Below are 16,459 nucleotides of genomic sequence, written 5' to 3'. Positions count from 1 at the left end.
GCATAAAAAATTAAGGAGTATAATATGAAGTCAGTTTTTTTTGCTAGGATTAGTCGCTTCTGAGGTATAAAGGTCAAGTTTATTGTTTTAAATGGAATGCTACATTTTGGTACTTATTTTCTGATAGTGGCTGTCGTAGCGAATTCAACGATATGCAACATTAAAGTATTTGAAGGTCAAGAAAGGTCAAGTCTGGCGAACCAGCCAGCCACGATACAACTCCTCCGCGTCGTGCTTGCGTCGTGCGTGCGTCAGGATTGCGTCATCCTTTAGGTGTCCGACAAAGAATGAAACAGTCGGACATAATCAGGTTTGATGAATTCCTTCGTATTTAATAAATATTTACTGTATTTAATGTTGCAAATCGTTAGATTCGCCACGACAGCCGTTATCAGAAAATAAGTACCAAAACATAGTACTCCATTTAAAAAAACAAACTTGACCCTTAAATCTCGGAAACGACTAAATCTAACAAAAAAAAACTGACGTCGTATTATTCTTCCGAATTATTCATGCAACTTTTGTTGTATAAACTTTTCTGCTATTATTATACTTTCGGAGCTATCTTATTGGCAAGAGTTAGTGAATCACCCTGTATATTAACGTAATGCAGTTAAAAAAATATAAATCTGAAGTTAATAGGTTATCTACTGCGAGATAAAGCACAAACCCTGTTGTTCGAAATTGGAATGATTAATTAATTAGACTCAGTGAGCTTGCACTTAAGTGACTTTGATAACTCCAGAAGGTATGACCACAGCAAGAATCCTAGGCCGGTATCAGATACAACGGTATTTAATCTTTCACAAATTTCCGAGCATGAATGGTTAGTACTTCTATAAACGTACAAAAAATGAAACCGAAAAAGGACAATTTTTTTATAATTTGTTTTTTCCCTTACGAACACACACACTAACGTAAAAATAATCTAAAATACGAATAAAGTTATTTTTTATAAACGATACTTCTCAATGAAATAAAATAGAGAAATATTCTAATGAAATCTTAACAAATTTATGTTCACGCGTATAAATATATTTCTGAAGTTGTCTCGTAAATATACAAATTCTCATTTTAGGAAAAATGTTCTAAGTTAAATCTTAGGTTAGATCGATAATTGACAATTCCCTTCTCTTTTCCCTTCTGCTTCCATTTCCTCATTTCGTAGAACCGTAACGAGTGAAATTTGTATACATATCGCTTATTTTGGAAATCATATATATATCTTAGTATATTTGTGTATGTGTATGTGTGTATCCTAATTCCCATGGAACCTAATCGGTTCTATCAATGCGAGCGTAATTATGTAAATGACGAGAACATTAGACTTGCCTCAGATGTCTACCGTCAAAGACACTTCAGATTTCTTTTTATTTTTTGTTTATGTTCATACGATCAAATAGATTTCGCAGTTCGATCGTTTCTATAAGAATTTCTAATAGATTTTTTATTCTTCCATCAGAAAAAAATAATTAAATTAAAAAAAAATTGATAAAATGGGTGTACGATACTTTAGAAAAAAAAATATTTTTATTTTCATGATTTAGAAAGTACGATTTTTAGGATTTTGTAGAGACACGAAAAATGATTATGTTATCATCATTATTGTCATTTAATTTCAATTATTATTAATTCGTCGGAAAACAAACGCAAAGAACAACTCTTCTTATTGTAAGTCTCTGTTAAATATGAATTTAATTATTCGAGTGTCTCTTCACTCTTACTTTTTCTTTTTCTCTTTGTCTTTCTTTCTTTTTCAACATTTAAACTCGCATATTTCATAAATTATATAGAAACTTCCGTAGTAAAAATTTTAGTTAAAGACTGATGAAATTTCTACTCCATTATTATGTGAATAACATTGACACGCTTCTATTTAATTTATTATTTATTATTCTGTTTTGTTTTTATTAATGATGCGATTAATATCATAATTTTATTAATTTAATTTGAAATAAGCCAGATGTGAATCTTTTAATTTATTCTCGACGATATGATTTTTGATATTGAAAATCAATTATTCGATAATAATCTTCTAACGACACCTAATTAATTATTCAACGAATTTTTAATTCATCGATTTTAACGTTTTATTAATTGATTGACATTCATTCGATAGGATGTAATTTATTTATAATAAATGTCAATAGACAATGATCCAACATTCCAGGAATAAAAAAATATTGAAATAAATTATTCTATAACAAAATATTTATAATTTTTTTTAAACACCGGTCGTATAAGTACAACAAAAAATCACAAACCGCGTTGAAAATCCTAACTTATCTTGGAAATGATTATTAAAAATGATAATTACATTAAAACGATAATAATTATGTAGAAAATATGATTATAAGAAAGCACACACACACATACAATTATTTTGACCTCGATCAGATCATTGTGCCGTTATTAATGTGCTTCATTAATGATTTTTTTGCTCTTCTTTTTCCTCTTTTTTTCTCGTTCATTTCTCGTCTTACCCCGCTGACCTTCTCTCGTCGACCTTTCGTATAATTAACGGACGTCAAATTTGCGAAAGGAACACGCCACGCAGTCTCGTACGATCAATTTCTTAATGCACAAGGAAAATCACAGCGATTACTTAATTGAGAATAATAAAACGAACGAATTTAATATTATTATTATTATTATATTTAATCGTATGTTCTTAATAAAAAATCGTGATGTTAATTATTTCTAACACACAATTAAACACAATTTAATTAAATTCTTATATTATTTTTATTGTTACTTTGATCATTGTCATTTGTAAAATCTTCATATTGTTTACAAAATACAGGATTTATATTTTTATCAAATTTTTATCGTCCAATACCTTTAATAGATCACACAAATTATTGTTAATCTTATTATTTTATTTCTAATAAATTAAACCAAAAACTATATCATCACTTGGAAAGATTTATTATTTATTTTTTAGGGGAAGATTAATTTCTATTTTGTAGAATAGAGAAAATATAGAAGTAAATCGGAAGTTTAAAGAGTAATTAGAACTAAATAACGTTAATCGAGTGATACAATACGTGTAACGTTTCGAGATCCTTGATTAATTACAAAAGAGTGACTGGAAAATTTGCTCGAGTCCGAACAATGACGATGAAATTCTTTGTTCGAAGTTGGATTAAATTGCTCTTTGAAAAATGAATCGTTGTCGTTTTAATCAAGTTAAACGAGTGACCGTTCAACCTAAAGGAAAAACATGATTCTTTTTTCTCTAGTAGCTACAGAATTTCTTTATTTTTTTTTTTACAAATTAGGTGGTCCCAAAAATTTACATAAAATTATATTAAATTAACCAGTTTAACGATACGAGTTTCAGTAATAGGAAGCATAAGAAACGACAAAAAAAAATGATCGTAATACGAGACCCGTTTATTTTAATTGTCTACTTTCCGTTAAAGTCGACCCATCGAAGGAAAATAATTTCTTATAAATATATATTTATAGGACAATAAAATCTATATTTATTATAATAGCCTCGAAAGAAAAAGTTGAACTTTTAACGAAAACAAAATGGACCATTTGTTCGTCCTTTCGATCCTGTTAATTTATTCATCTTGATTTATTTCTCCTTGGTTTCATCTCCAATATTGAATATCACACAATAATTTTTTTTTTTTATATTATTATATTATAATTCTCTATAACATAAATAAAAGTATTTATATACAAAAAAATATCTTTACAAGTCTTCGAGGATAAAGAAACAAGGAGGTAAAGAGGAGAGGATAATATTTTACTTTACAACTGTAAAAAGGATTTATTAACTAGCAAAATGTTAATTATATTTTTTATCGGATTAAATAAAAAAAAAAGAAAAAAAAACAAGAAGAGGAAAGGAAGGAAAGGATTATTCGAGAATAAAATCCAAATAAAATCGAACGAAAATAAATAAATAACAAAGAAAATGAAGAAGATATTTCGAGATATCAGAGATCTAAGAAGATTTCACAGTAGCCAAAGAAAATTACTGAAGCAACTAATTTGAGATTGATCGATTGGATCGTTTTGCTATCGAAATAGGCATCAAAGCGTAGACACACACGACACGTGAAATTCTAAATCAAATCATACGGCTTATGCTCAAATCGAACTCTGTTCTGTTTCAGTACATGTGCAATATATATTATATATATACAAACACATATATAAAACGATTCATCCGGACATGATAGGAGCAAAAAGGCCTTTGTCCATATCCAACCTTTTAGGGATCAAAGAATGTGTTTACGTTGGCAAGCCTGTTCAATTTTTATTCGAAAGGTTGCATGCAAATACTTACGATTCTACAAAAGACTAGATAAAACAATATAAAAAAGAAAAATAAATAAGTATCAGCTGATTTAAACAATACTATGATAAATATCTAATAATAGTAATTACATAAATACGAGTATGGCATTGACGTGTTATATAAAATTAAACAGATGAGCGATCAAATATAATTAAATACACAAAAAGAAGGAAATAACATAATAACATGAAAATAATGTAAAAATAAATAATTATATAATTAATAACACAACATTGCTATATTACAAATAATAAAATTTTTAAAATAATATAAACTTTGAAAAAGATAAAACACAACATAATAAACACAAAAAGATAAAAGACAACATAAACATATAAAAACAATCTTTCAAAAATTATTAACATAAATACAAGTTGTCAAATAGATAAAATAATAAAACAAAGTATAAAGAGTAAAATTTGGAAAGGGTATAAAGGTAGGGGTAAAAGATAAAAGATGAAAGATAAAAATTAGAAAGAACAAGAGAGGGTAATCCTCCCTCTCCCCTCTCAACTCTCCTCCCCACCGATCACGAACACATCTACATTGACAATTAATCGATGTATTCACACAGAGATAGCTCTCAATAAATATAAAGACAGGAGTGGTAGCCTGGCAGACTATTAGTCTTTCTCTCGATCTCGTGACCGGTTCGCAGCACTTTCCATGTGCCTCTCTTCGAAAAGGGATCGTAAATTCGTGTGAGATTTAATCGGTAGATCGTTGTTGGTGCCGAGACAGACAGAGACGTTCTCGTTGGGTAAAAACCACGTGCTTTCTTTTTGTTTTGTTGTCAACCTGCTACAGCTAACACACACATACACATATATTTTGATTTTCTTACCGTTCTGTCCGTTTGGTACTATTTTTTTTTTATTTTTTTTTTTTTTTTTTATATATATATTTTTTTCTTTTTTTATAAACGTGAGAGAAAATTGGATCATATCGAATATGTCTTCGATATTAAGAAAAAATCTTAACCAGTTTATCCTGCTACTTGGTATCCTCGTTCCTGTTATCTTATCCTTCAACATGGTTCGAGCTAATTGCACAGGAAAAAAGATGCTACGTAAGTAAATGTACATTCTCTTTGATCAATATTTTATAATGAAATTATCATTTTAAGACAAAAATTCAAAGAATACGAAGCTTCGAGTGAGCAAGTTTAAGATGAATCATTGAGAAAAAAAATTGATTAACGGAATGTTTACTTTGATAATGTGATTATGCAGACGATGTTTGATTGATTAAAAGAATATTGGATTACCCGGGTGGTTGTTTTTAAATAATATAACGTATTAAATTAAATTTTATCAATCGAATCGATATTTTATGCATCGAGTTTCGAATGTTTAGAATACAATTTCAATACTTTTCAATATAATAAAATGTCGCAAAATTTTCTTAATTATCTTAAATGATATTCAAATAAAAAATAAATAACGTGAAGACCATTAAATAGATTTTTTGGTAAAGTTTCCAAAATTATTAAAAAGATTTTCTTTTTTAATAAAAAAAAAAGAAAAAAGCAAGAGGGGTAAAGGGGCAGGGGAGGACATAAAGTTCGGAGAGAGAGAGAGATAGATAATAAAATGCAGACTTTGTAGGAATGATAATTACCATCTAGGATTAAAATTGTTCTTAATTAAATGAAAGTATGGCGATGACACGACGAGCAATGGGTAAGGTACGCTTTGTTTTCCTTTCGTCGATTAATAACCACCTGTTCTAAACGTCCACCTATGTATGCTCACACACGTCCCCACATATCTCAACACAAATCCATATACACGTATATACATAGTAACACACATAAGAACAGAGAGAAAGATACATTTATACATATGAATGATACACGTTGAAGCACATGCATATATGCATGTTCTCGTATGTGTGTGTGTGTATATATGTGTATGTCGAGAGTATAAACGACTGTTCGCAACAATCTCTTTTCTTTCTCTAGTTGGACAGACAACGTATAAATCAAATTAATGCACTCGTTATGTTCCCGTCCCAACAACTGTCTGAAACGTCAATTTCTTTTTTCTTAGCGGAAATGAGAAGGGCTTGGCCAGTATGTAACCGATTCGATTCTCTTCGATCCATCGTACTAACCCACACACATACACACACTCACACATACTATTTCTGTTTCATCCCGTTTATCGTCGATCACACCTAAATGGACTGCGTGTGACGAGGTCTGTACTAACTAAAGCGACTATGACGAGTTTCCTATTCGATTCTACCTTATTCAAACTTTATACTCTATTTCTCTCTCTTTCTCTCTCTATTTATGGTTGTTTCATTCCTTCACATCCCTTCCTTGTTTCAAAAAGATTGACTCGTATTGATTGTTAAAGAATCGATAACTCGACATTGATCTCACAGCATGCGGTTTTCATATGTATTCTACACATCTATATATATGCATGTGTGTATTTATATAAATCATCGTTAATTAATAATTGAATACAATCCACAGAATTTCATCTTTTTTCTTCGATCTACTCTTATTAGTTGATTACATTCTTGACATAGACATTTCTCGAAAAATCAATTATTGATCTTTTTAACAAATTGATTTATGATTATTTTCGAATTTTATTTTAAATGATTTTTTTTATTCTTTGTTTTCCAATTATTATTTTATGTGATAAGAATGCTTAGGATATATAAATGGTATTAAATTGTTATTTATTGTGCTATTAAATCATAATTTAAATATAAACTTTGATGAAATACCAAATAAATTATAATTATCTCGAAATAGTTCTGCATATAGGTAATCGGTCTAACACGTATCGTTAATTAATTTATATTTGAACTAGATGTATATATATATATTAGAGATCACTTCAGTCATATAGTAGAGATGTCGATTCTGAATATCGATCCAAGGTGTAAATTTAACTCGGATGTAAACTATCGCGAATGCTTCCGATAGGATAAAACGAAAAATAATTTAAAACTTTTAGTTTCTGCCTGGATTGTAAGTAGAACGAAGTAAGATAATTGCAGGGTTTTCGTATATAGGTGATAAGTTTCAAATAGTCGATCTGATCAATAAAATAAAATAGAATTTACAAATAATTGTCTCTTACAAATTGATCATAATAATAAAAAATAATTCGACATTTTTTCTCAAAAAATTAATAATCTTGTTAATGACTTTTTTTGAACACTTTTTGATATTTGTATTTACTTCTACTAGTACTACTATACTACTTCTACTTGTATTTACTTCTAGTAAGTAGAAGTAAGAAGTAAGTAAATATTTGTATTTGTTTTTGAAACTATTTTCGAAGTAATAGTTTAACAGATATGAGGATACGACTTTTGAGAAAAGTTGAAACGAGTTATAGTGCGGAAAATTTATAATCGTCGATAATTACAGAAAATCCAATTATCCGTCACGGTTATGTAGATGTTATGTAGACCTATCTTGTGTGTTGGTATGTCTGTATATTGCAAAATTTCATCATCCGTTAGTAAACTCATATGCACGTATAGATGCATCGAGCTGACATTGTTGTAAATACCTACGAAATACCTTCGAGAACCGCAACATATCGGAAGCTTTTGGAAACTACCGAATTTGGAAAAGCAATCTATAAAGTATTATAAAAATTTAAAAGAAAAACGAACATAAATATCGAAAATGAGTTATATATGATATTACATAAAATATGAAATAGGATAAATGTTAAATATTTGTTAAATAGATTCAATTGATTTGTTTATTAAACCGATGAAAGAATGAGACAAAGATATTATCGTATGAAGATCAATCGCGTTGAAATGTGAATAGTTGAACTTATGATTAGGAAAAGAAAAGAGAATGAATCTTGTTCGTACAAAAGGGTAGAGAAAAAGTACGGTTAAACTGGATCTGAGAAAAAGTTTTCTAGAAAGTGGAACAATCTGTAAAGAAGAACGATGAAGAGTAAGAAAGGAAGTAAGAAAAAAAAGAAAAGAAAAAAAAATACCAAGTGATACAGAATTAAGTATGAAAGCAAGCGAGAAAACTAGAGAAAGGAATAAAAATAGAGAGAGAGAGAGATAAATATTTCGAGGTAGCACCAAAGGCAGAAGTGTAATTAAACAATATTACGTCATTGTACAATTTTTCCTAACTGGAATAAAAATTGCTAGAGAATGTAGCAATATAATATTAAAATATATTTAATTATACTATGAATAACGTAGTACTGTTGTAATAAAATAAAATCCGAGAATTTTTTAAATGTTTATCTATAATAAAATAGAAGTGATTTTATTTGTACATAATCAATTATTTCTAAAAAAAAATAAATAAACAATATAATATTTATCTTTTATTAAAATATTAAATAATTTTCTCAACCTTAATATAAATATTTCAAATTAATTTAACAATATAACCGAATACATCATTCTATTTTCTATTGTAAATATCACCTAATTAAGAAGACAACAATTTCTTTTGTCTGATTATTCCAGCATAATGAAATAGTTGAATCGTTGAATGACAAAGACACTAGACTCAACCCAGAAATTGTTAGATATTTTTTAAGTAAAAAGAAAGAAAAAGTAAAGATAGAAAATAATAATTTTAACGAGGAAAAGACAAAGTAGGCAGGCTTGTCTGTTCTTGCCATGTGGGTGGGTGGTCAAGTAAATGGACAAGTTTTAAAACCCTTAATCCTCCAATCCTGGCTACTGGGTATCACTCGACAAAGAGAAAGGGAAAGAGAAAGAAAGAGAAACGAAGATGAAAGAGAAACAAGAAAGGAAAGGAAGGAGTAAAGTTTACAGTGGTGGTTGCTGCGGTTAAGCCGCTGTCAAAGTACCTTTGGTTCACTTTAACGTTCGCTCGTGTGCCTTGTTAAGGGTGTTTACACTGAATGTTAATGCGCTACTTACTGCAAAACTACCCTCAAATAACGACGAAAATTAAACCTGTGTTTCTCCTCTACTTTTTTCTTTTTTTCTCTCTTTCCTTTTTTTTCTAAATTTTATTTTAGGTTCCGGTAGAATATCATGCGAAGAAAAACAAATTATTCTGGACGAACATAATCGTTTGAGGCAACTGGTGGCCCTGGGACAAATTCACGGCCAACCTGGGGCGGCTAATATGATGGAAATGGTATGTAAGTACGTGTAAATGTGAAATAGAATAATCATATACATGTATATGTAATGTGTATACATGTGAGAGACATTCAATATACTAATTTACATAACTTTGAAATTATGCGATACATGAAAAATGATTTTCTAGAATAATTGTATGATTTTCAAAATATAACAAAAGAATAGATTTATAATATAAACCAAGTTTACTTTTTAAACAATTTTCTTATCATTAATATTATAGTTTACACTACCTATATACTTAAATGCTAATATCTGCATATATTGTTCGTAAAGAAAACTTTAAGAAAATCGATCTGAGTTTAATGGGAAATAAATGGCATAGTAAGTTTATGTTTTTCTTCTTCTTTTAGTTATGGGACGACGAGTTGGCAGACGTGGCACAAAAATGGGCAGATAATTGCGCAGAAGTACACGATAATTATAGAAACGTTCGTAAGTAAAACGACGTCAATTTAAAAAACAAAAAAATAAACAAAATATAAATTATCTGATATATTTGATAAGCAAAAAAAATTAGCGCCATTCAAATCAATAAAAGAAAACAGTATAAACTTTCGTAACTATCTAATAATAAAATAAAACAAACGTTAGATGATGAAATACTCCTCAAGATAAATACGCTTAAACGTTAGACGCGGTTATGTTATACCTATAATATACACATTACACGTACGTATGGTTCAGTGTCGAGAACCTTAATGGCATTTCGATCGATCGATTAAACGACGATGATTGATTTCTCAGGCAGATTCGCAGTGGGTCAGAACATAGCTCGAACTTGGACTACGAGACCCCCGGGACCTTACGATAGCGAACCCAATTGGAGACGACAAATTTCAGGATGGTTCAACGAGGTTCAACACTACCACACTGGATACAGCAAGACTACTGGACACTACACGCAGGTTATTACGAAATTGGACAATCTAACTCTCGAATAAGTACTTGCTCGAAACTCTCATCAATATGTATCACGTTAGCCTAACTAATATTCCAAACTATTAAGATTAAATTTTACGTATCAAAGATTTGAAACTTCACCGGTCTATCTTCTATTTCGATTAGAACGAAAGAGAAAGCTGAAAGCTTACCTCAATCTTGACCTAAACGCGAATGACTGGATTTTGTGTTTATAAATCATTTATAAACACATCTATTTTTATTTAGATATTTTTTATTTTAGCTTATGCGTTTGATGTTCTGTTATTATCGTTTACGTTAATTTATTTGAATTTTATAAATTAGATATGATTAAAATTTTTACTGATTGACGTTTATAATATTTTTTTATTCTCATATATTATATAGGATACGAAAATAAATTTGAATAAATAATAAGTTATTTTTACGTACTTTATAAAATTTCATTTTATTTTATTTTATGTTCATTAATTACGCAGTTGGTTTGGAGCGATACTTTTCTCATAGGCTGTGGATATTCATTCTATTACGATCCAGCTAAAGGATACACAAAAAATTACGTTTGCAATTATGGACCGAGGTGAGTAGCAAGATTAAAAGCCCACAATATAAATTTATAACGTTAAAGTAGATAATTAGGAGAGGATTAATTAATATATCAATAATTATCGATAAAATTATCGTGTTTCATTGAGCTCGTTACCATTAAAATCTATTTACAACTTATCCCGTATAAATCGTTTGAAAATATTTAACGATGTTAAAAATCGAACATAAATTTGTTTCTTACTTTTCATGCAAATACTTTTCTGAATGAAATATAAAAACGAAAAAAAAAGAAAATAATATTACAATTGTCCCAATGATAAGAGTAACCTGAGAATAATTAAATTGTTAACAATCATTATATTAATCATTGGATAATATATCCCTACTTTGATTTTCTAGCGGGAACATCATTGGTTACCAACCCTATCAATCGGGACAACCTGCATGTAGTAATTACGGAATGATTTATTCCAATCGATACTCTGGTCTTTGCTGTAAGTACATGTAACCAACTCGTTACAAAAAGATTCAATTAGGTTAATTAATCAACACACAATATGCTAGTATAACTCGTTAAGATCGTCTTTTAAAAGATTAGAGAAGCAGTCATGTTTTTGTACTTTTGTCATTGATAAATTATATTTTTTATCATGGTTGACGTAAACGCGTGAGCTGAAAAGAATGGAACTATACAAACATTTTTTAAATACTCACCATACTTGTTTTAAATTAATAAAATTGTATAAATGATCACAGGAATATTGAAAATAAATTTTTTTTTTAATAATCTAATAAATATAACGATCTATAATGAATTTAATAAAATTTTATATTAGAATTATAAGTTCGATGATGAATTTCTAACGTTTATGTTTTTCTTTGTTCACAGCACGAGGAAATTATTATCACCTAGGTGCATTATGTGCTTACGGCTAATCACAAATGATAACATATTCACCGAAAACACGACACTCGATTGTTAATCGAATGGAAAAGTGATTATATACGAGTCGCTATTATTGAATATGCATTTGATACTTGAGAAACGCACGCCTAAATGCTATTCAAACAAACTTAGTAATAACGACACTGAATAATTAAAATTCATTAGTACGCTGAAAAAAAAAATTAAATAAAATAAAGTTAAGGTTACTTTAGAAATTACCAGTGGAAAAATAAAATCGAACGTATCTGGAATTTTAGGTAGGAAAATTCGTAAAATAAAATGCAGGTTGAAATTTTATAAATTTAATTTCTTTTTTTTATCTATTCTAGTTCAATTTATCTAGTCTTTTATCTAATTTAATGTATGAATATTGTATGAATACTGTACAAAAATATATTATTAAAAAAGATATTGGAAAAAAATCATTAACCATACTAACGTATACGTGCATGTATTTATAGTGCGTGCGCGCACATATACACGCACGCACGCATAAATATTATCGTCTTATAAATTATGAGTAAAATTGAGTTACCTTAATATTGAAAACGTCTTTATTGCATAAAACGAAATCCCACGAGGATTTTAAAATACGTAGAAGAGTGACAATTCCGATAACGCTTAACGATGATCGATGAACAAAATTAGTTGATTTATTAATGGCTTTTCTTCCTTAACAAACAGTGATAATTCCATTTAAATAAAAATAGAGAAAAAAATAAAAAATATATTCACAGAATTAATTCGATTTTAAATAGTATTTTTACGATCATTTGTTAGAAAAATATTCCACCATTTTGTTAACAAAATTCAACGTTTTTTTTCTCGTATTGTATAAGAAATTAAAAAACTTACGATTCTGTAATTGAAGAAGTTTGCATTGAAATTATTGTATGAATTCATCGTCGATGATTCATAAACGAAAACATAACACATTTTGTTTAAAATGAAATGTGTGAAAAAGCACATAGAAGATCGAACGTTATTATTATATATTCGCGCGGGAAACTGTAGTGATGGCGCTTGCATCGCACAAGGCTACTATCCTATCCTTTTCTTGATTGATCCAACGCATTCTACCCTTGCGCGCGTAATTTTAATTAACTCTAACATGCGGTATTCTTAAAAAAATAGAAAAGAGAAATCATTACTGTCACTTAAATAATGATTTATTCTTATTTTAAAATATATATGCACAACAGAGCTGAAATATTATTCACAATTAGGTTTGTTTGTTGTTTTTTTGATTTACAAGTATGTATATATATCTTTACAATCCGCAATGAGATAAAATTTAAATTATCAAAGATACAATCGAATGACTCATAAGAATTCCATTCGTAAATTATCTAACTATGACCGCTGTATTTTTTTTTTTTTATTTTTTCTTTCTTCCTTTTTAAATTTCACTGACTCCGCTCCCTAATATATATATATGTACCATTAAGAATCTGATAATAAAATCACAGATCATATAGAACATCTGATCCAAGAATGATCTTTGTCGATCTTTTTAAATCGAGGATTTACGACATTTCAACGTGCAAAGATCTACCGATGATGATACTCGACCGTGCGTATGTCGAATGGATATAAGGTGATCAATTCTCACTGGAAGCTGTTTTTTTTTAATTATCATAGTTTCGTAATAAACTTGCCATTTAAAAAAAATTATATATATATATATATAAAAAAAGAGTGAAATGCATTTCAATGTTCCATCTTTGATTACTTTACTTTAATTTACTTTACTTTTATTTTTTTCGCTTGTTTCCGGTTGCTTTTTTTTAAATCTGTTAGAAGTATTAGCATTATTATTATTATTATTATTATTATTAATATAATAATTAGTATTAGTATTAATTATATAATTCCTCAGTATTACGTTTAAATTCGTAGTACTTGATAAAATAGATATAATCCTATTTTATAATCGTAAATAGATTTGTGCATCAACCTAACTCACTGTCTTTACAATCTTAATGTGTATTATTTATATATCATTGATCATAGTCGTCATAATTGATGATGAATCTTAGAAGAAAATGATCATCGTAGAACCGTTGTATCTTAATCTTCTTTTATTTTTTTAATTAGAACCCTTCTTTCAATTATAATTTCATAATTTCATCTAAACGTGCCTCGTATAGCCCTTTCAGTATAATTCTTTCCATAGTTGCGCTTATGTTTAATCATTATTATAAGAGCAGAAACATATTTTTAATATTTTTTGTTCTCAGAATGCATACGGTGATTAAAGTTTCGTATTACTTTAAGGATATCTTAATAGAGCAATATTAATTAATATATAATCATAATAATCAGACAAAAGCGATAGTGCGAGCGCAATAATAATGCCGATAATTTTTTATCCGTGACAAGTGCATAATATAAGGTTCAAGATAAGAAAATGATTTTTTCTTCAAAATATATGCATGTATGTGTATGTGTGACTTATCAAAATGAACTAATACGAAGTTAATACAACGTCCACATTTAACGGATTTTTTTGTTGAAAGAACATAGCTGCATACTAGGGTGCTTTTTTTTCAACTATTTTTTTTTTCGGTCCCATCGTGAAATTTTGTTGCAAATACCCAAAAAAATTCCCTGAAAGTTTTGGCCCTTAATATTAATATTAAGTCCTCGACCAAGGCGTGTAAAGATTTCCCATTAAAAAAACACAGAAACTCTGATTTTTTATCTTTAAATTTCTATAGCTCAGTGGCATTTCATAGCATCGCTTCGACCATGGACGGGTTTTTTTTAGAATTGAATGCTCTACAAAAGTGTCCCTTGCGGCCAAGTCGTAACTCGAACCGGCGAGGTAGTACAGGCCTCTAAACTTGATTTTTCCATGAAATTCGCGTTTTTTCGCATTTATTTCGTGAATGAAAAGAGCTATAGAAAAAAATGTGAATGATAAACTTGTAGAAAATTCAATTTCCTACAAAACAGGTCCTTAGCACCAAGTCGCTAAAATCAATATTTCCGGAGATATTTAATGATAAAGATTTTGTAATTTGTAATATTTTTTACATTTTGACGCGATTTTCGATAAAAATTTGAAATTACAAAATCTTTATCATTAAATATCTCCGGAAATATTGATTTTAGCGACTTGGTGCTAAGGACCTGTTTTGTAGGAAATTGAATTTTCTACAAGTTTATCATTCACATTTTTTTCTATAGCTCTTTTCATTCACGAAATAAATGCGAAAAAACGCGAATTTCATGGAAAAATCAAGTTTAGAGGCCTGTACTACCTCGCCGGTTCGAGTTACGACTTGGCCGCAAGGGACACTTTTGTAGAGCATTCAATTCTAAAAAAAACCCGTCCATGGTCGAAGCGATGCTATGAAATGCCACTGAGCTATAGAAATTTAAAGATAAAAAATCAGAGTTTCTGTGTTTTTTTTAATGGGAAATCTTTACACGCCTTGGTCGAGGACTTAATATTAATATTAAGGGCCAAAACTTTCAGGGAATTTTTTTTTGGGTACTTGCAACAAAATTTCACGATGGGACCGAAAAAAAAAAAATAGTTGAAAAAAAAAGCACCCTACTGCATACAGAAGAAACATATACATTATTTGATTTTTTTTGTGTATATTACATAGCAACGTATGCGCATATATATGTATGTACATTTGAAGCAATGAATTAAGATGGTTATGTAAATATACCATTTCACACCATTTTTTCTATACTTTCTTTCTTCTTTTTTATCCTATTTTTTTGTATATTTTTCTTTTTATCAATCTAGTAATAATAATAATAATAAACAGTGGTCGACTCGATTTGTGCGAACGAACGATGTCGAAAAATCTCCATTTTTGGATCGAACCTCTTCTTTTCTTTTTTTCTCCTGACAACCTTTACGCATTTTCATATTTTTTTTTATTAGTCTCTCTCTCGAATATTAATCTTACGTTACTTTGCCTATTTACATTTTTTACTCGATAATATTCACGCCAACGTGAAAGAACACTGACGTATTCGATATATGTTAATTCACGGCGCAGACGGTGGGAAAATATTTTCGACATTATTTCCAAATGAATTACATCGTTTCGAGAATCCTCATCTTTGAATTTTTACTATTGATTCGACGCTGTATTTTTTCTGTTTACCTTTTTTTTTATTAAGATACACGATAAATTAAATAACAATTTAGCGAATAAAAATTTTTTCCCCATGTAGCGATTCTTAATTGAAATATCTTTCCTGCGTCTGCTTACACATTCTTAAAGCGTTTACGAAGGTATTCGTAAACGAGATCTATGAAAGAGATTAGATTTTTATTTATTTTTTGTATTTTTATTATTTTAACTCGAACAGATTCACCTATAGTGATTATTATTTACTCATAATTAGTAATTTTCTGCAATATTATTTTCCTTTTCATTAATTAATTAACTAATTTTTTTTTGAGTTGTTTCATTTTATTTTTATAATTTTTTGTATAAAATACGAGATTAGCTGAGAACTAATAATTCGATAGAAACAAATGCCTTTTCAACCATTTTTTGTATAATATAATAATAATATTATGGCGATAGTACAACAATGTATTACGAGAAGTT

At 28.8% G+C, this 16,459-nt stretch overlaps 1 protein-coding gene across 2 annotated transcripts; it reads left to right on the top strand.

Moving 5' to 3' along the window:
- The first annotated feature begins 4,765 nt into the window (after nt 1–4,765).
- Nucleotides 4,766–12,282, top strand: LOC122520079 (venom allergen 5-like). 2 transcript variants are annotated; one of them, XM_043640015.1, is made up of 8 exons: nt 4,766–5,078; nt 5,303–5,387; nt 9,325–9,446; nt 9,808–9,889; nt 10,202–10,362; nt 10,858–10,958; nt 11,327–11,421; nt 11,817–12,282. In XM_043640015.1, exons 2-8 carry the CDS (start codon nt 5,351–5,353, stop codon nt 11,861–11,863), a joined length of 645 nt encoding a protein of 214 aa, XP_043495950.1. In that variant the 5' UTR covers nt 4,766–5,078; nt 5,303–5,350; the 3' UTR covers nt 11,864–12,282. The 2 variants fall into 2 exon arrangements, with proteins under 2 accessions (XP_043495950.1, XP_043495949.1); XM_043640014.1 differs by lacking the exon at nt 4,766–5,078 and having other exon boundaries at nt 5,209–5,387.
- Nucleotides 12,283–16,459: the final 4,177 nt, after the last annotated feature.

Source organism: Polistes fuscatus, unplaced genomic scaffold (genome assembly GCF_010416935.1).
Source record: "Polistes fuscatus isolate 324 unplaced genomic scaffold, CU_Pfus_HIC Scaffold3, whole genome shotgun sequence".
In the NCBI taxonomy this organism is placed as follows: Eukaryota; Metazoa; Arthropoda; class Insecta; order Hymenoptera; family Vespidae; genus Polistes; species Polistes fuscatus.
The sequence above is the reverse complement of the archived record's forward strand: the minus strand, read 5'-3'. Positions and strand labels throughout refer to the sequence as shown.

What these genes read in the sequence shown, in the direction of transcription:
- LOC122520079 (XM_043640014.1), top strand. Translation starts at nt 5,270, where the DNA reads ATGTCTTCGATATTAAGAAAAAATCTTAACCAGTTTATCCTGCTACTT. An exon ending in CGGCTAATATGATGGAAATG is followed by an intron (nt 9,447 to 9,807) that starts GTATGTAAGTAC and finishes TTCTTCTTTTAG; the next exon opens with TTATGGGACGACGAGTTGGC. An exon ending in CTACTGGACACTACACGCAG is followed by an intron (nt 10,363 to 10,857) that starts GTTATTACGAAA and finishes TTAATTACGCAG; the next exon opens with TTGGTTTGGAGCGATACTTT.